The sequence below is a fragment of the Musa acuminata genome, chromosome BXJ3-1, assembly GCF_036884655.1.
Source record: "Musa acuminata AAA Group cultivar baxijiao chromosome BXJ3-1, Cavendish_Baxijiao_AAA, whole genome shotgun sequence".
Classification (NCBI taxonomy): domain Eukaryota; kingdom Viridiplantae; phylum Streptophyta; class Magnoliopsida; order Zingiberales; family Musaceae; genus Musa; species Musa acuminata.
Window position 1 is genome coordinate 4,648,759 of NC_088349.1, and position 20,532 is coordinate 4,669,290.

Here is a 20,532-nt window from a genome sequence, read left to right on the forward strand (position 1 = left end):
TCGGCTCGGCTCGGTTACTGCAAGCGTCACGGACTCCGTCATAGATTTCGTACTCCGCAAGAAGGGGCTACTCTTACTCATGTGACAGAACTACCCCTATCTTTTCAGATATTTGCACCACTCCCCTCTCCCCCAATCCGACCAGCTTTTTATCCTCTCGAGGCGTTCGACGTCGTTTAGTTTATGCGAGATTACGAATCTAACCCTATCCCCTCTGACTTAGCCCGTGCGCGTGCCAGCCGCTGCCCATCTCGCGACACGTGTTCTCATCCATGCACTCGAAAGAGGGGAAATGCTGCCCGTCTTTGAGACAGAGGACTAATTAAATGCTACCGCTGTCATTATTTTAAGTTCCACCTTTTGTTTCATCAATTATTGCGGACCCTAAACAAAGCTAAATCATGATTCTTAACACAGATCAAATCAAAATAGGGGCCATCGACTTATATATGTGGAGGTGGTGTGGAACAGGTCAATTTGGTGGCACTGTGAGTGTGAGACGGGCTAATTAGATTATGTAATTAGTTACTTCTATTATTTTTTTATTTTTTTATTTTAAAAAATTATATTAAGATTTTTATATTTATAAAAATTATATTAAGATTTTTATATTTATAAAAATAAAACATGTAATCTTGTTTCTCCTATCATCAATTTTATTTGTGTAAATATCGCACGTACTATCACGTGTCAAAAATAATGTTAAAATAAGATTAAAAAATAATTTTATAAAATTAAAAATGAGAAAAATAAAAAAGTTTTATTAACAAAAAAAAAATAAAAACAGTGTTATTCAATTATTTCACTTTTTCTCCTTGTATCTTTAAAGGTTTTATTAAAAAACGAAATGAGTTACAAAGAATCTCTCTTGATCCTATCTCCTCCTCATCCGTCAAAGTCTAAGGAGAGGACAGAGCTAAAGAAGGAAAGCGTTTTCACGAAAATTATAAAATTATAAAATAAGAAATTAATTTCGATGAGAATAGTACTATAATTTTTTTTAATTTTAATTTAATATTACTTTTTTACATGTGATTGCATGTGTAGTATTTTCATCAACAAATCAATGACGAGAAATAGGATTATATATTTTATTTTTGTAAGTACGAAGATTCTAATATAATTTTTGAAAGTTTAATGATCGAGATATTAAAAATAATTAATTGTAAACATCACATATAATTAGCAGCCCGTGTGAGACATATGATTGAATTCGAGCTGCATGTTATCAGGGAAGGCAGGCAGGCCAGAATCATTAGCTAGATTTCGAGTCAGCATGAAGCCCTTTTGGGACTCCATGGTGACTTCGATTCGAGTGCTCGGGTCAGTGAACTCTCATTGCAGTGGAGTGTGTTCGGAGCCTGCATGATCTCTTACGTCAATTATGATCCCCAATTAATCAGTGGGTCCGTTCATTATAATGAAGGAGGCCATCAATCACCGAGTGGACCACCCAATCGAATTATGATGGTTCACTGTGCGATGGAGAGTGTATCCATGCGCACTTCAGTAGTTCCTGTGATTAAAGAGAAGGAATCGCATAATCTACATATGGAAGATGCACAGTTTTAGATGAGTTGGAGATGAATATGGTAGTAGCAGAGAAGGCATATGCTGGCTGTGGCAAACTGTTCACGTAAAGGGCTTCAACAAGATGAGAAAGGCAAAGTTGTCACCTGTTGCTACTTTCTTTTTCTTTTTGTTCACTTCTGATGGGGGGGGGGGGTGGGGGGGCCAACGCTTTCTTGTGCAAAGTGGGTCAATAACTGGTTGGATTTGATGGTTCATATAAAACCAAATAGTGGTAAGAGATGAGAGATGAGAGAGAGAGAGAGAGATTATTACATTTGGTGTAGTCATTGGGTTCACCACAAATGTGTTTGATGAATGACAATACTGGGAGTAACAAGAAGAAGAAGAAGAAGAAGAAGAAGAAGAAGAAGAAGAGCACATGTTGCAGGAGAGTCTTCCAGTTTGGGTTCCCTCCTCACGGTGGTGTCCTTCGATAGGCTTTGTGCTTTCGAGGAGAGATGGGTGCAGTAGGTGGAGGGGCTTGTCGAGCATTCCCCAGGTGAGAGCCCCACTGCGGCACATACAACATCACTGTGATTGATGGATGGCCTTGGTGGGGTCCCGACATTGGTAGAGATCATATGAGAACGTTGGGTAGAAGGCAAATCTTGGAGATCAGCACCACAGCGAAAAGCTCACTCACCTCTGTGTGTGCTTGCCACAAGGAAAGCTTTGGACTCCCACCAATGGAGTTCCAGTGGGGAAATCTTCACCAGTTCTGTTTACTAATTCAAGTTGCTGCACATTGTGGTTCTCTTTGACTATCTGATATCCTATTCCAACTCACCTTATTGAATTAGTCGTAAGGATTTATGTAACATCCCTGATTAGTCCCACATCAAAATGGACAAGATTAAAATTGACTTATAAGGATCTGATGAGTATATTATTATTAACTTCAGCTTAAGTATTTTGATCAGTGGTTTAGATCAAACGAAATTGATAGACCAATTAACCCATCAGGCTCGGGTCATGATAATTTGCTTGCTATGTGAGAGTAGAATTGTTTTTTCAGCAAACAGTGAGATCTATTCTTAATATATCAATAGAGAGAGAGAGAGAGCTCGCAGCCAGTAAAGATCCAACTTGGATCACTGAAGAAGCAAAACCTCTGATGTGGTGTAAGATTTTGTCTGTTCCACACACACACACACTAAAGCTTATCCAATTGCATAAGCTTATGCACACACATAAAGATCAAATTGCCCAGTCTTACCCCACTTGTCTTGTTAGAAGAAAGAGAAGGCTTACCACCTCTTCCCCAATCTCTCCAAGGTCAGGGGGCAGATCAACATGCTGCAATGCATTGATGAACATTACTGCTCAGAGAATTCACTCAAGGGCAATGTGCACATTCCCTCACAGCAAAGTTGTTTCTTGTATGTGCTTTATCAATAGATTGGTGGATCCAACCATGATTCTTTGTCCCTAAAATCACACCAATTCCCTCTGAGCAGTGACTCCCCCAACCCTAAAGTCATCTTCATCAGAATCCTTTCCTTTTACTCTTTTTCAGTCATGTCCAAGCCACTTCAAAAATTACTCTCAACTTTATCCTGTTCAGATGGTTTGATACAAGTAGCTTAACCCTTGTTGCATGTTACTACTCAATGAATTTTTTTTTCTCCATTTTCTTGTCATAATATCTTGAAGGTTCTCCTTCTAATGCTGATATGATACGATCAAATTTGATCATCAATTCGACTTGATAAAAAAAAGATATCGTATCTCGTATCCGAGTTCTTGCGATCATGGTTTAATAAAAAAATATTTTTGTTAAATACTCTGTCGATACGATTAGTTCAGCATGTTATTTGTCATCTCTGGTATTTGACATAGCATATTTAGTATATACTGATTGGATTTTTTACATTTCTGAGTTTGATTGACCGAAAATAATAGCTATATCACTTATTAGCGAATTGACTGAGAATGTCATTGCCTTACAAAAGAGTCACTTACTGTATCTCCATCATTAGTTTGGTGGATCCAACCATGGCTCCTTGTCCTTCTTAATCAGCTTCTTCAGAGCCCCTCCCCTTCCCCTCATTCAGTCATGTCCAAGCCACTCCAAAACCTCTTTCAACTTCATCCTATTCAACCAGACCCCTTTTGATGTTTTGATGCAAGCCTTTTACTTAATTTGGTATGATGTTATGTGGGGTTAGGTTCACAGCTGCTCTCATCACCATTTGACCATGACAGCTCCTTCAATTATTATTCCATGTTTTGACCTAAAGGGTTCATAGGCACATATTCATTGCCAAAATGGATGTCTCTTTCAAAGTTGTGATGGTACATGTCATGACAATTGGTTAGGTTTCATCCTTATGATCTGTAGTCTTGTCAATGCCATTATTTCAGAATTCAATTAACTTAATAGAAGGCTCCAATGCAGCCACTTTCTCTACCTTTTTTTTCTTTCTGTAATTTGTTATAAAAAATAAATTTTGTCACAAACCATTTTGTTATAAAAATAATGAGTCTACTATCTAGGAAGGTATATTCATCCGAGAAGGCAAAGATAAGTCGAAAATAAAATTTCGATAGTCTTTGATGGATAATTATGAAGAGATAATAGTGAAATGAAAAAATTTTCGACAACTTCTTTAGCATCGTAAAGAAACAAAATATTTGAGAATAGCTCATCTCCGCAGATGAAATTCTAATAATTTGGACCAGGAATCAGATCAATTCAGCCATGCAGCTTACTATTGGCTAAAAAGACACAACAGCCACTCAACTGAAACTGATATTTAAGCTTTGATGTTTACTTGCTTGTTTGGATCAAAAGCATTGACAGTGACATGCACTTGAAGTTATTAGAATTCTTAAACATTGTCAACAATCACACACCTTTTGTGATGCTTAAGCTTGAATTATTGAATCTTTTTTAACTTGATGTAATTCATATGTCTACACTGAAATCAAACAATGATCATGTTCTGCACATAGATTAAACTATGGATGGAAGAACACTATGTGCAATTCAAGAAGGTGGACCATGGAACCAGTGGTGCCCCCATGATTAAGATAACCATCAGAGCAGAACAGCTCCACAGAGATGATGACACAGCACCAGGACAAGTGGATAAATGCAACCATTAGGTATAAGAACTTTACAAGGGTGTTTACAATATGCTGATCTTACTTTTCTATGACTTTAAGGCTTGACATGGAGCCCCTGTTATCCTCTTGTCAAGAAACAAGAGAGAGATGGTGATCACTGCAACATTACATGAAGGTGACAGGCACTTTCAACTCAGCAAAATGCCACCAGACTTTTGCCACTGTCAACCTGCCTCAATCAACCTCTGCATTCTCTTTTCTTAGGTGCATAGCAAATCTAGAATTGGCACTGCCTCCGATCATCCTTTAATGCACAAAAGATATTTTATATGGATTCTGTAATGAGTTGAATCACAAAAATATTGAGAGATTTGCACTTGCTATCAGAACTTCAACAAAATTTATTGCCTTGGTTCTATTGTATCAAACTCCAAATGAGCTTAGTAAAGAAATGAGAAACAGTATTCTGTATCAAATCCATGGATTTCATCCACAATCAGAAATTTAAGACCTTAAAAATTAAAACAAAAAAATCATCATAATATTGTCTCAAACCAATCATTCTTGGAGGTTCAACATCACATAAAAAAACAAGACATGGATGGAAGTCTGCCTGCAGAACCTATATGGATAAGAAAAGAATTACTCTGAAGACGATGGAAATCGAATCGATGATCATTTCGTCTGGTGCACTTTGAACTGATCTTTATCCTTCGATCTTCTGGCAGTAATAGTCAGGCATGATTGTAGTGCTGACAAATTTGTCTATTTCATATATATCATATAAGTATCGCTCCAGTTCTATAACTTTTTGGCTTGGAAACAGGTATTAGTACATATCTCATTAGATCAGTTTATGAGAAGCTGCAAAAGGATTAAGATCATATGTGGTCAAAACAGCTTCTTTTTTTTTTTGTGACTAGTAATCATGAAAAATCAAGGCCAAAATTATCAGACTAAATGGATAACATGATTGATACCCACTACCTATAGGATAGATGTAGTTCCAGATATTTATACATTCTTTTGACAGATAATGCATTTGCAAAAATTATAAATTGCCAAAATTCAAGCAAATAAAAGGTGATCATTGTGATAAGCAATATTTCAAAACCAGTAGTAGCCCTGAAAGCAATTATTCCGAGAGGGATCAGAGGAGAGGCCTACTGGTCATCGACAGTAATGAATAGGAGCTACGAAGGAAGAACTGACTGATAGGCTTCATTTCAACAACAGATAATACATGATCGATATGAATCTTCCTAAGTTTTTGCTTGCTTAAATGCCAGGGGAAAGTTACACATGATAATTTAGCATTGCAAGTCAACCAAAGTTCATGCACGCCATTGTTTCTGACAGAGCTAGTCACGTTGACTGCGGCGAGGTTGACCTCATCTTCCTCCTTACTCCTGGTCATACTAAAGGAGTGCCGAAAGAGCAAAGAAAAAGTAGTGTAAAGAAAGATTCGAGGGGGCACAGATATTGTACATTCACCTGGTTGTGTCTATCAAGTTCTGATAATAACATATTACACAATTACTTGAGGGGAAAGCTGCAAGAACACTTACCTGCAGTATAATTGATCCAAGAACAATTGGATACTGCAAACTGCAGCATCAATGAGCAGGCAAGACACTGCTTCTCAGCAAAAATATTCTCCAAGTTGAGATGATGCTTGCAAGTGCTTGGTAATAATGATGATAGTTAATTTTCTATCAACCGAGCTCTGATCATGGAGAGTGGGTGTCAGAAGACAGACAAATTTAGTGTCGTTCATGGCCACAAGGATATAGATGTGGTCAAATTGTAGTCCTGAAAAGATGAGATGCAGGGTGCTCGGTGCTCCTTTTGCATGATCAAGGGGATATGCCTGCAGAAAGCATCCAATTGTTGTAGTTTAGTATACGATGATGCGGTCAGCAATGTGGAATCATGCATTTAAAGAACAATCACCCAAGAAGGTTCGAACTGGAACATGTCATACTTGCTAGGGGGTCAACAGCATGTCATATTTCTCTGATAACAGTGATAAATATATGTTATGTTTTGTTTGTGCTGCTTTCATTTCCTTCTCTTGGAAATTTTAGTTATCAAATGAATAATGATATTGATCCAACTCAATTCAATTTTCGAGTTTTCATACATGAAAAAAGTAAAGAAATCTTTTAGTAGATGGGATTACAACTCGAGATAAGAATTTGTTTGTATTCTATTTCATGTAAAGATTGCGTTAGGATTGCATATGACAAAATCCTTCTAACAATCAAATTAATATATGTTAGTTTGTTGTAGGCATCAAAAGCTAATATGACATATCTATTAGACATTAATTGTACTTCATATGTTGAATCTCGATCGATAAAAAATAATGATCATATTATTAACCTCTTGTAGAAATCATCTCTGGACTTTTGTTCAGTGAATGCTCTTAAACTAATAAGGAACTAAATATTATCGTACCATCAACCGTGATCTTTAGACTTGGTAATCTTCCTAATGCTGAATCTTGGTACAGGAACCATTCTCTCTGGTAGCTTCATTTTGTGGTTGAGTTCAATCCAGAGTCATTGCGACTTTACTTGCAAGGTTGGTTCGAGGAGTCCTCAGTTGAGATGCAAATTTTCGTGGAATAGCTGAAGGTCCTGTCAAAGTACATTTATGTACAAAAGAATTTTATATTAGCAATGTGTTAGCTCCATATTTTGTAAGAAGATGAATGCATGAAAAGGCCAACAGGTCTTGTCTTGTTTCCACCTTCACTCACTGTGCCTAAGAACAAGGAGTAATTTAAGGCTGGTGGCTGTCATGGAGTCTCTCATCAGTATATAGCAGTTGTCTCCACCTCCATCGCTTCCACCAATCCAGTTCACATGATCATGGAAACGGAGTCTGCCAAGTGCGAGTGCTGCGGGCTGGAGGAGGACTGCACTGAGGAGTACATCAGCAGGGTGAAGGCCGACTTCGGTGGGAAGTGGCTGTGTGGGCTGTGTTCAGAGGCGGTGAGAGATGAGGCGGGGAAGGGGAATGGGAGGAGGAAGAAGGGTTATGGAGGATTGGAGGAGGCTGTGATGGCGCATGCGTCGTTCCGTAGGAGGCCTCACTCCAACCCAGCAATAGACGTAGTTGACGGGATGAGGCGGATGCTGTGGCGGCGGCGGAGGTCGGTGGACAAGCCATCGGCCTCGTCGCCTGGGAACCCGGTGAGCCCGTCGCAGGCGGCCGACGAAGCGACCAGAGTTGCAGTCCTCCGGTAGCCGACGGTCGAGGATTCTCTTCCCTGCACGGAAGATGTAGTCTGACCGAAGCTTTAGGATTTTGGTTTCAAATGATATCGGCAATTTCTCTATCTTTTCCTTAAGATTAGTTTCTTTTCCGTAAATTAGTCTCGACTCGAACTGAATCATTTCATGAGCTCAACGCAAGCGAAAACAGAAAAGTAATTGTTTTACAAAAAATCATCTACAAATTCTTCAGAGATGTACGAAAGTAATTCTACAAAATGATTCTGTAATACTATTCTCATCAAACAGTAAATGCCAATGAAACAAGAAAATTGGATCCGAGGTATAATGTGTAATCATCCGATAAAAAGAGAAGTAGTCGTTCATTTTCACGATTGGTGGAAAAGAACTCTTTGGCTAATCTTTTCTTGTTCAACATCATACATGATATGAACAATTTGTCTTTACATTGCTACACATCAACAAGTCTCACAAAAGCAAAATTCATTAAGCAGCGGAAACACAACATATTTCCTTCAGCATCGAATCATCACACTTTTACACTTGGTAATATGGAAACGGATTCCAAGTAAGAACTGAAAAGTATGATCTTTTTTCCTCTGTATGTGATGTCAACATACTTCAGTAGTCTGTTTAAAATCAATGCTAACTAATACAGTAAGCAATGCAAGAAAGCACAAAGTTTGCATTGTAAATGATGTCACAGTTTTATCGTAAAAAGAGTACGGATATGATTACATTCCAACCAAGGGCGCTATTGAATAAAGTATCCGTTGTTTGGTGTTTCCTTCTACGGCTGGCCGGTTTCCGGCTAGGCGGACATGGGAACAGAGGAAAAAAAAGAAAGAAAAATAGATGGTAGTTCCATTTACAAAACACAGGGTTTTCGACTTGGCATTGCTATAAACATGATCCACTTTACAATGATTGCCAAAAAAATGGAAAAGAAGCTTTGGACTGGCTGCCGATTATGGCCAAATCCAACTCTTGAGGTTACGCAATATACTTATGCACAGTTCTTAAGAGCTCAAGGTGTCAGGTTTACAGATATCTCTTGTGCCACCGGAGGGCTGTGTGTTTCCTGGTATGAGGGGATGACAAGCCGCTGTAAGGACCTCAGAGCAGTTGTCAGTTGCGCAAATGAAGGGCGCAGGTTTGGGTCCCTGGCAAGAGAAACCATTCAGACCAAGCTTGAAATTTATGTGGTTAAACTATATGGGACAGAAGGGTTAAATCCCTGGCAAGAAAAACCATTCAGTTTGCAGTGTTTTGAAGTAGCTAAGATAAATGGGACAGAATGGATTACAAAATCCATACCACAGCATTATGGATACATCTTATAATAGGATCATATCAATCCACTCAAAGAAAAATAGTTCTAGGCTACTGGTAGTAATATAAAGATAAGCATTAAAATTAACGCATGGTTTCATGATCTTCAAGAACATTAGTGGTCAACAAAATAAGGTTGGAATATGATTTTCAAGTTTGATGCTTACGTTTGGCAGCATTCCCAAATGATGCTTGCAACCAGGGGATCAACTTCTTTTGGAATGTCAAGTCGTCGTTCCTGAAACCCAACAGCACCAACCACTTGCATTGGGTTCATTCCACTCCATGGCATCCTCAACGTTGCAAGTTCCCATAGGATTACTCCAAAACTATAGACATCGCATCTACAAAATTCCACATTGATTACATGATTGAGGTGGATGGTTGGAGAACCAATACAAGAATCATTTCCTACAATATATCTGCTACACCAAAACTGACACAGAACTTGATTAAGTACCACATGGTTTATTTTATCATTAAGTCAAAAGAACTACATGCATCAATTAGAAGAGGCAAATTTTTTATATTAATTAAAGGTATAGAAAGCTTTATAAGAAACATTAAGTGATTTGATGGCTCTTAGTATGACTACTTTAATAGACCATCATGTATCCACTTAATACTTGGGATTTAGATTTAGGCTTATTCTGTGATTATGTCAACATATTTTATAAAAGTTGTTAAACTTTATGTCTCCACCTTTGAATTACACTAGGAACAGATTACTCTGAAAATCTTCCATAAGAAGAAAAGGAATATTCTCCATTCCCATATTTGCTGTAAGGGTTAAAGAACTACCACCTGAAAGAATGATCACCAATAGTCCACCATGGTAAGACTAGCATATACTCCAACAGCCTGCAGGCACCCACACCACCTATTTAAAGTTCAAAAGCTTCACACATACAGTGATGATCCATCAAGATGTTCAATCACCTACCATGACATTGCAACAATGTCACACTCAGGAACTGCAATTTTGGGTATTAGTCCATGGCCGAACCGAGATGAATCCTTATGCCAAAACGTACCACACCAATGTGCCAGAAAGGAGGAAGAAGGGGAGGAGACAAAGGAAGAAGAGGAGGCAAAGGAAGAGAAGTACTTGAAAAGAGGCAACAAGCACATGGCAAGTGGATGAGCAGTAGATAGCGGTGGTGGGGACGGCGATGGAATCATGGAGGAGGAGAGGGCTCGCAGGCTCATGAATAGAGGGCTTACATTCACGAGCCCTAAAGTATTAAGGGTTTATTAAGATTAAACAAAAAAAATAGACTTTTTAATCTAATCGAACTGGATTGCTCAAAATTGGTTGTCGATGTACCAACCAAATGAAAATTTCATGGTTATGCAAGAATTTGTAAATGAAAAAAAATATATATGTACCAACCGATATAGACATGAAATGATACACAGAGCCAACCAATTTCAAATGGTCCAATCGATCTCTCTGTCTCTCTCTCTGAGATCTACTTACCCTCAAGCTATGATTCCATGAATCATAATGGTCGTTTGATTGGAATATGTCCAAAATCTAATAAGAAGATGGATTACAACTTTGCTTGATCCCACACTTGTCATGGGATACATATATGTTGCTTTGTCATTGATTTAAGCTACTTTTGACAAAGCCTTGATACCACTTCCTTGGCAGATCTTGCATCTTGACCCAAGAGAATAGGTACTTTAGGTCAGGCTACAAACTAATTGTGTCCACATAATCATACTTGCCAAGAATTAAAAACGGGATCGTATGGCCAAAATTTAATTTCATCTCTTCTTTAGACCAGTGCAGATGGAATTGATCTATATGCATTTGCAATGCACTGGTTATTCAAGAGCAAATGATGAACTGGTTATTCAAAAGCAAAAGATCACTGAGTTGTGGCTCAAGATATGGGAAAGTAATTTTTATTACATAATGCTTCTTGCAGAATCTGTGATAAAGGTACCAACTAAAGCTGCAGCATGTATTAATTTGACAATATTAGACAAGGAAACTCACTTTTCATTGGAATTTTCATTGCGCAACACCTCTGGTGCCATCCACTCAGGCTATCAGATCAAAACAACAAAAAAGTAAGGAAACAGAGGTAATAATAGTAATTAATAACGAATTGTTAAGTAAAAGAGCATCTACAAGTGCCTCCTTAGTTACTTTTGCCTCTTATCATGATATGATATCCAACTGCTGTCAATCACAGGTATATCTCATTTGTTTCACAGAGAAATGCAGCACGTGGTGAACTGTGTCCTTCACTTATGCATATTTATCTTATGACATTCTACTGTTGGAGATTGTTTGGATATGATAATTCAAATATTAGTTTTAAAAGTCATAAGCAAAGCAACAAAGATAAAAGTTTCTTACAGTTCCAGCTGTGGATTTCGATGATAGAAATGTACTATGCTTCAAGCGTGACAGCCCAAAATCACAAACCTGAAATTTTGAGATTCAAATGCTGTTATTCCATGTCATGTGGCTGAACTAATTTCTACAAGCAACATATTTTTCACATGAGAAAGATACTCATTTAGCTATGGTATTTAAAGCCCCATCTGTGGTTTAAAGGTTCTTATTTATCTAATTTATTTAGAATTCTGTCTAGGATTTTGATGATATCTAAGCTTGCATTAAGGTGGACAAAGTTAATAACAAGATTTAAGGTGGACTAAGTTATGACAATAAATAATCTGCCAATGAAGGTAACAAATGCAACAAGCAATATTTCAGAATAAAAACATGGAAGAGTAAACATAACCACCACAGTTTGTGATGACCAAGTTGCTCATGAATATTTGTCGACAAAGAACATGAACAGAGCAACAGTTTTAGTTTTTTGAACCCATTCATTTGGTGATACACTTGAGCCATTTAAATTAGTGAAAATTAGCCACCATAATTTTGTAGATAATTACAAATGAGAATATGGTTATAAGACTATTGCATACCTTAACAGTCCAATTCTTGTCGACCAATAAATTAGGCGATTTAAGATCCCGGTGGACAATGGTAGGTACACTAGTGTGCAAGCAATTCATTCCCCTAGCCTAAGGGGCAAAAATCATTAAAAGAACTACAGAATTTATGCAAACAAGACAATTGAAATGCAAATATTCAGCAGTTGTACCACATCAAGGGCCATTTTTATCCTTCGTTTCTCGTCAATTTGACAATTAGGACGATGAAGAATCCTGTACAAGCTGCCTCTGAAATTTCAATTTCAAAAGTCATATTATTGTTTAAACAAAAAAATCAAGGAAAACATATGCAAGAGTAAATCTCAACTAAAGCTGATAAAGTGATGTTTTAAAGAAAATGAACTTCCAGCACCGAATTTGCTTTACCTGAAAAGAAATAATCTTAAAACTAACTAGAAGAAATATTAGCTGCACTGAGAATATGTAGCATTAAAAGAAACAAGCATGTACAATTTCAAAACAATTCATTTGTCAAGAAAATTGCTTCATCCAAACTCTCCTAACTGTCCTCATCTTTTCTAGCTTGGTGTTCACTCAATGAAACAGAGATGTCTCTACAAGAGTTTAGCAAGACATTTTTGAGATATTGATTTGTTTGATGCAAAGAATAAGAACATCTGAAATAATCAAAAAGGAAAATTTCACCAGAACAAGTTGCATATGACAATATTTAAGAATAGATCTAAGAAATAGTCAAAACAACAATTCTAAGCAGGATTTTGAGTTTTTGAGAATTTTGGCCATCTTGTGTAGATGTACCATGATGTTCTGGTACCAACATGAGATGGCTTGCCATGTTTATTTTCTGACAACACTTATGCACAATGTTGACTTATGCTAAGATCAGCACAGATACCATAACCAGTAGTGATAGCAATGTTGCTGTCAACTCAATACCCAGGATCCGATCCATTTGATATGACCGATGGGATGATGGCTTGGGTCCAATTTAAGAAACTTTCAGCTGCTGTCAGGTCAAGTCAGGTTCACATTAAGCATATGTTTTCTTCATAGAAAGGCTCAATAGTTTCCTTCATAGAAAGGAAACTCACAATGAATTTTTTCCAAAAAAGCGATTCACAACTTGGCTAGCCCAAGTTATTCCGAATGGAACCAACTTTGACCCATCAGTAAAACAACTTGGCCACATTAAAAAATCTTAGTTAGCTAGAATGCCAGTTTGAGTTTGTATTTCACAGATATAGTTGAGGGCATACATGTGCCAAGAAAAACTTAAACCATGGTGTGCCAAAATAAAATCACCAAACAATATGAAATAGTTGTGTTCGTGCCTAGCATAGCACCACATCTACATCACAAAGATTTTTCAACCCTCGCCGAGAAGATTTCAATCACTGAACCTATAAGCAAATAAATGAACAAAAGCACATGATAAAAAAAAGCATAGTTACTGGAGTCCTAAATAAATTGTGAAAATATTAAGTTGCCTATGGAGATCAAGCACACTAGTGTAGGATTAACATGAGTAAATAAGCGATAATAAAACCAACTGAACAACGCAAAAACAAAGGACAATTGCATCAAGTGCAAGGTGGCAAACTTAGCAACCAATTGAAATGACAAGCATTTTAGCAATTAAATTTGAAGACTAAGTATAACATAAATAGGAATTATATAATTGATCAGCAGAAGTAAAAAACACAGTATGATCACCACATGTCTTGTAAAATGCTTTCATTCAACATATGTAGAAAAGGAACATGTATAGTTCTACTATGCATCGCAGTCCACTTGCTTAAGATAAGCAAAGTGAACCAAATTGATCTTATATAACATCTAAAACAAAACAAGGTCATTCCAATTGGAGGGATCATCATAACATTCAAGCTACAGGCCAGATGTGTAACATTCACTTAATGAGCATTTCTCATTAAGAAAATAAAAAAAGAGATCAAACATTAAATGGATATCAGTTGTAAATTTCAATGACCAATCAAAACAATTTAGCCATATAAAGTTAAATTATTCAATACAAGTTCCTGTCCTACACATAAAAAAGAAAGAACCTATGTATTACCTTGGAAGAAACTCTGAAACAATAGACAGGTTAGGAGGACGAGTTACAGCACCCATGAAAAGGACAACGTTTGGATGACGCAACCTGCGCATTATCCGAACCTAGACAACAAATTAGTAAAGTTACCCATTTCCATTTTAGGTTCAAAATTCAGCAAGCAAGCATGAGAAACAATGAGTTTCAGAATTCTTTTTCACATACTTCACTTCGGAATTCATCCAAAGCATCCCCATAAAAGTCCTGGTCTAGGAACTTCTTCACAGCTACTTCCTGTATTAAAAACCAACCACATGCATGTTATTTAATACACCAAACTCAATAATCTAAGCAACATTTGCTTGTTTCTGTGCTTGGAGTATACACAACTAAACACAATAACAAATAAATGTCAACTGACACATTTATAAGCATGACTTAAGCCATAGTGTTCACATCCCTATTAAAAATCTCAACTAACTGTTCGCAAATGATAGACTGCTAAAAGGTACCAGTCTTTTCAAAACTTCTCTCTATCCCTATCTCATAAAAGCCTTATTTACCAACTAAACTAAATCTGACCATAACCCATATTGAATGCTTCCTATTTGAAGGAAAAGAGAACATGCTTTCACTAGTGAGTCTTCCCTGCCTGGGGTGTGAATGGGTTCCAGAAAAAAAATCTCTATCATATGTCCATTTTTTAGCAGGTTGCAGTGAAGCAACTCACCAATGTCCTAATTGTTCATCATAGCTCCAGCCCATCTCCTTCTTCCTCTCCCCCTTCCCCTTCCCCCTCCTTGTCTCCACTGAAACCTGACTCCCTCAGACTCCCAAAACTCCTGAATCTACTACAAAGAGACAACCAGGCTACTGGGCAGGTCTGTTTCGTCAGGCTCATGAATTAACTTTTTGAAAACTTAATGCAGCTTTGGAGGAGAAGATCCGCCTTATACAGGTTAATTCTCATCTTGCACATGAGTTGGATATTGATGAAGTTCGTGGTGCCAGAGAAGTTTGGATGCTTAGCCTTTATGATAAATTTTTTTTTGTAGAACACCTTATGCAGTGTTTGATTAGGTCCAGTTTTTGCCAATACTAAGAAAAAATTCTTCAAAAGCCCAGATTAACAATAGCAAAATTGATAAAAATAACAAAAATAAAGTAAAACAAACTGATTAACACAATGAAAGTTCCCATCTTTCCAAACAAAATTTGATATGATTGGTTTTTAGACTTCACTCGAAATTTTTTATCTGCTTTAAGCACAGGCTATTTGTGAAAATTAGTACTGTTGTGCCACAAAAAACAACTCACCGTTCCATTCCAATCTGCACGATATACTTCTCCGTATGAACCTATTCATGAGGGAGGAAAAAATCAAAAGTTACAAGTCATTAATTCTTAAAACATGAACTACGGAGAAAAGCTTTTACCAAAAGCTAAATTAGTAAGAAAACAAAATGTACATTGCTAAACCAACTGGAAAAGAGAGCCCACAAATGTTCTGTAGAAGCTTTCCATTTAAAAACTATGCATGAGTTTTTTTGAGAACAGAATAAGTTCAAATTTTTGCAAAAGGTTCAAGAAGTACCTAATCCAATCCTCTCTCCAATTACTAGGTCTTCCCATGGGATTTCGCATTCAGCCACATCATCTAGCATTGGATCAAACTGACTTGGCCTGGCTTGTGAACTTGAAGATCCTTGCTCAATTGAGCTTATACTTGTTTCCATATATCTATCACGAGAGCAATTTTTTGGATCATGTTTCTCCTTAAGATGTTTCCCATGTCCCTTCAGTTCATGTGACTGGCGGTTTTTCAAAACTAGTTGACACGCATGGTCATCTATTAGATATTTTTCGGAGACAAGTGAATGATCTTTTTGAACATCAAGACGGTGTCTGTGTACTTCATGATTAAGGTTCTTCCCTGAAGCGATACCTGATTTAATATAGTCCGAGGAAGAATGGCCCATATTTAGAGAAGCATCACTAGTTTGATTTTCAGAAGAAACTGCCCCGCTAGAGTTTGAAATAACAGAAGAACCAGAAATTAAACCTCCAGAATATACTTTTGCAGCTAAGTTGGGCATTTTTGGAGATGGTGACTTCAGTACAAAATTCCTCTGCGGAATTGACTCCTCCACAAAATTATTATGCTTCGTATTAGGAACTTCATTGCATGCAGAACGTCCTTTCCAAACCAATGGAACTTGCGACCTTCCAGGACCCAGAGCAACTTTTTCCCTGCACCTTTGATATCCACTATTTGTAATGTCGGTAGTTTTGAAATGTGGAGCACCTTTGTCAACTCCAATTACCTGGAAAGGATTCAGCTCAGCAAAAAGATTTGTTGAGCCTACAGAATCTTGTGGATTAAATGCTGTATTGACCTTTCCTTTTCCCATATTATCACCATCCGTTTCAGCAACAACAATCGCTTTTTGCTTTGAGCAAGTTGCACTGGTAGAAGATGTAAACTGATCAGCTTGGTCTTGCATACACAAACTCGTATTTCCCATAGAAGTACATCCACTAGTTGTAGATGATTCTCCATTATGATCACTTTGAACTGAAGGAATCACAATTGATTTTTCATATCTTAATCTTTTATCATGCACCTTATTCATATCCAAGAGTGGAATTTCATTTCCATTGTTATGCACCTCACGTAATCGCTCAACTTTGAAAAGGTCATCCTCTGGTTTGCTTGTCGAAGGGCTCACATTCCTACTTGCTTTTGGCTTGTAAGAAGTGTCCTTTAAACTAAGTACATCTGCTGGAATTAAAGTGCCCGGAGCAGCCATAAGATCAACCAAGAATTCCCTAATAAAGAAGATTAGCATTACAATTAGCACTGTAACACATCTATAAGTTAATGACTGAAATGGCAATTTTAATAGAAAATATATATAGACTACATGTAGCAGCCATATTTCCAGTCAATTCATTTAAGATTACCAGAATAAATCTAAGAAAGCAAAATAGTACCATTTAGATCCCTAATACATCAAGGAATGAAATGCCAAGGTGGAAAATATCCGTGCCGCAATGTGGTGGCTGTAGTTTACGACATACAGGCCTGTTTGGCCAATTATTTATAAAAATGGAAACAAGTAAAAGATTTTCTTATGATCAAGGACCAAAACTGCATCATCAGCAAAGTTTTTACAAAATGAAACCAAATAATATTATCATGTAGAAATTTTCAAACTGCAGCTTAAGTTTAAACTAGAACCAAGAAAAGGACTTCTTCCAGACCCAAGAGAATTCAGCTCTACTCTTATGTCCCTTAGTTATTGCCTCTGTTTATGAGCATATATGAAGTGTCTAGAAATGCATGGTCTGCTCCCATAGCTTCAAGACAAAAGATATGATTGTGTATGTAAACAACAATGCTAGCAATATAAACATGGGTATGAGTCTATGAGAAACAGGCACGAGCAGTGAAAAAGTTCAAGAAAAGTTTGCATGGGCCAAACAGAAAATCAAGTCAAAATTTAGATACTGTAAGCGAAAGGTTATACTTCTCAATAGCTTCATTCTTAAAGTAAATACCAATCTAGTTTTTCAAGTACAAAGATTATAGAAGTTATAGGCAATATATGCCTCCACCTTGTTACTTAATGAATAGAAAGATCAATAAATGTAAGTAATATAAACCTTGCATCAAACTTTATTATGTTGACAGCATCGTCATCCACACCAGTGTAGTGACTCCCTTTAACCAGCCTGCAAGGAATGCCAACATTATCTGCAAGAACCTGCATTGTGATGTTGTGGTAACCAGATAGGATTGAGGATCAATAAGGCAATAAGTCTTACCAATATATCCTAAAGCCAAAACGGGACTTTCTTTTTAGACACCATCCCATATGATTATTGAAAAAATATATATATAAATAGAGCGCCACTGACCACATCAGGAAAAAGTTCCCTTACTGACAAGTTCATCGAACAATAGTTTTTATACTCTAGTGCTACAATAATGCCTATCTAACAAAACTTAGCTCATTTTTTTTCTTGAAAATTGAAGGCATGACACACACCTTTTCTTCACAAGGTGATGCATCCATACAACTCTAGGAACCCAGCAAAAACAATCATCCATTAAGGAACCTTAAGATAACTTTCTCCTGAACTAAATTCCAGTTGCATGCTTACATGCTACAATGATTTTGGCATGCAATGGTATTTCTATCCAGTTCCAGAAACTCTTTTTAAGCTTACAAGTTACATGTCAATGTGCAGAAATCCACTAAGGTTATACCTTTGTTGGTAATTATGATATTGCCCATCTATAATACTGCCACAATAACATCAACTCCTTCAAAGGCCTTTGCCAATACAAAGCAATAATTTTTATGTGATGTATACTGGGTTCCAGAATGCACATTCATCCCAGAAGCAGCTATAAAGTAACTCATGACAGGGAAAAACAATACCACCAAGAGTTGCCAAAAGCGAAGAACAGATAAACTAACCTTAAACAGTAGAGCCCGATGCCGAGACAACCCTACTCTTATGCAACCAATTGGTAACAAACTTGTCTGTTGTGTGGTTCGTAAGTCGGTGCTTTTCTCCATCCATTTTGTTAGCATGTCGTTTGCATCCCTCACAGGACCGCCCATATGCTCCATAACCAATTCAGATATTCTTTGCACCAACAGCCCCATTTCAGCAGTAGGGCAGCCTAAACAAATGCATTGTGCGACTTGCTCCAACTCTACTAATGCAGGGTCAATTGGACGGTTGACTACAATAACCTCAAAACCTAAATCCCCAATGCTAGTTTGGAGTTCGATTAGTGATGGCATCCTTCCGTGATTTGCAGCATTGCCTGAGAGCCCATAAATGTCATAGAACCCATCCACAACTTTCTCATCATAGTCAAGCACGTTATAGTCCTGGATACGGCACACAGTCAATATCTCCAAAAGTGAACCAATGGAGGAAAAGAATAAAAAGGAATCCTAGAAGCCACGATGTCCCCTTCCCCCTTTCCATAAGGGAAGATACCACCGTTAGTTATATAGATTTAAGAACAAGACAACAAACGAAGATGGGCAGACGAATATGATGACATCGAAGAATTTGGAGTTTGCCCTTTACTAAAAATAGGATGATAAACCCTAATGTCTTTTAAGAACCAGAGTCCAAGTTCCATCCTCAATCTCCCAGCTCTCACTAGCTTAGGAGAAATCCTTGGTTGATGAACCACAAAAGTCAACCCTAATTCGAGATAATAAACTAAGGTTCGACCCCAAATCCAAAATCAAAATCAAAAGACAAGAACTCACCCAGTACCTCCGCGACAGCGACTCCGCCGTTCCCTCCTCCCGATCCTGGTCGATCCGGTCCCTCCCCAGGCTCAACAGCTTCGCGGCGCGGATCTGATCGCCATCCAGATCGCCCGTGAACTCCGTATTCGAAGCACTGATCGCAAGCGCCAGCTGCACCTGGAACTCCTCCTCGGACGAGAAGTAGTCCTGCCGGTCGTCCCCGGCGGCGGCCGACCGAGGGGGCTCGGCTGGGGAGGGTGGCGCGGGCGCCGCCGCGGCACGGTGGTCGGAGGCACAGGAGGGGGAGACGGCCGTGGCAGGGGGCGCCGATGTCGCCCCCGCACCGCCGGCGGGGGATGGGGAGGGGATCTCGTTGGATCGGTGAGGGTGCCGCTTGATCTTAAATATGTGCTTCATCGGGCTTTCTCTTCGCTCCCTTGGGGACGACGACAGGACTTCGGAAGACTGAGCACTTCCTCGCGTAATTATAGACCCAGACAAGTGTGCACATTAATTAAAGCGGCTCGGGTTTGGGCGTTAATTACAAGGACTACCACTATCATCCACATAATTTCGCACGTGCGGGATTACTTGCACTGATCATTTCGCTTTCTGCCTCCTCAGCGAACGGCAATTGTTGATGCCACCTCATTGAGTGACATCATCAAGTTGGAGATATCAGCCTCAGCCGAGCGCACTTAAACAGCACGCAGGTAAACGCCAATCCCCATTGGCCACGCAGGTGGGACCCACACTAAACACACCAATGGCTGAACGAGGGTACTGTGGATCGTCTGTCGAGGTCGTGGGCTCCAGGTGTCAGATCGGTGGGGGACGCGAGCAGCGTGGAATCTATTCGGGGGTTGATTCAGCCAGTCAAAGTAGCTTTGGGGTCTCCTCGGCATCCAATTAGAATAGAGATAAGGGTAGCTAATTAATTAGATTGGATTATGTGGTTCGGGTCCGGGTGTTAGTTGGGACGCACTTATCCGGGGGTTCGTCGAGACCGCGTGGTTGGATGAGTTTAACGTGG

At 38.4% G+C, this 20,532-nt stretch overlaps 2 protein-coding genes across 2 annotated transcripts; one reads left to right on the plus strand and one right to left on the minus strand.

Annotated features, from left to right (window-relative positions):
* Nucleotides 1-7,517: 7,517 nt before the first annotated feature.
* Nucleotides 7,518-7,895, plus strand: LOC135628342 (uncharacterized). Its single transcript, XM_065134962.1, has one exon. It carries the CDS (start codon nt 7,518-7,520, stop codon nt 7,893-7,895), a length of 378 nt encoding a protein of 125 aa, XP_064991034.1.
* A 646-nt stretch (nt 7,896-8,541) lies between these two features.
* Nucleotides 8,542-19,958, minus strand: LOC135629120 (serine/threonine-protein kinase EDR1-like). The gene is made up of 13 exons (XM_065136295.1): nt 19,518-19,958; nt 18,702-19,124; nt 17,881-17,981; nt 15,809-17,043; nt 15,532-15,572; nt 14,440-14,508; nt 14,239-14,339; nt 12,350-12,428; nt 12,171-12,269; nt 11,590-11,658; nt 11,224-11,273; nt 9,383-9,559; nt 8,542-9,046 (listed from the first exon to the last, which is right to left on the minus strand). The coding sequence occupies exons 1-13, from the start codon at nt 19,914-19,916 to the stop codon at nt 8,911-8,913; spliced, it is 2,979 nt and encodes a 992-aa protein (XP_064992367.1). The 5' UTR covers nt 19,917-19,958; the 3' UTR covers nt 8,542-8,910.
* Nucleotides 19,959-20,532: the final 574 nt, after the last annotated feature.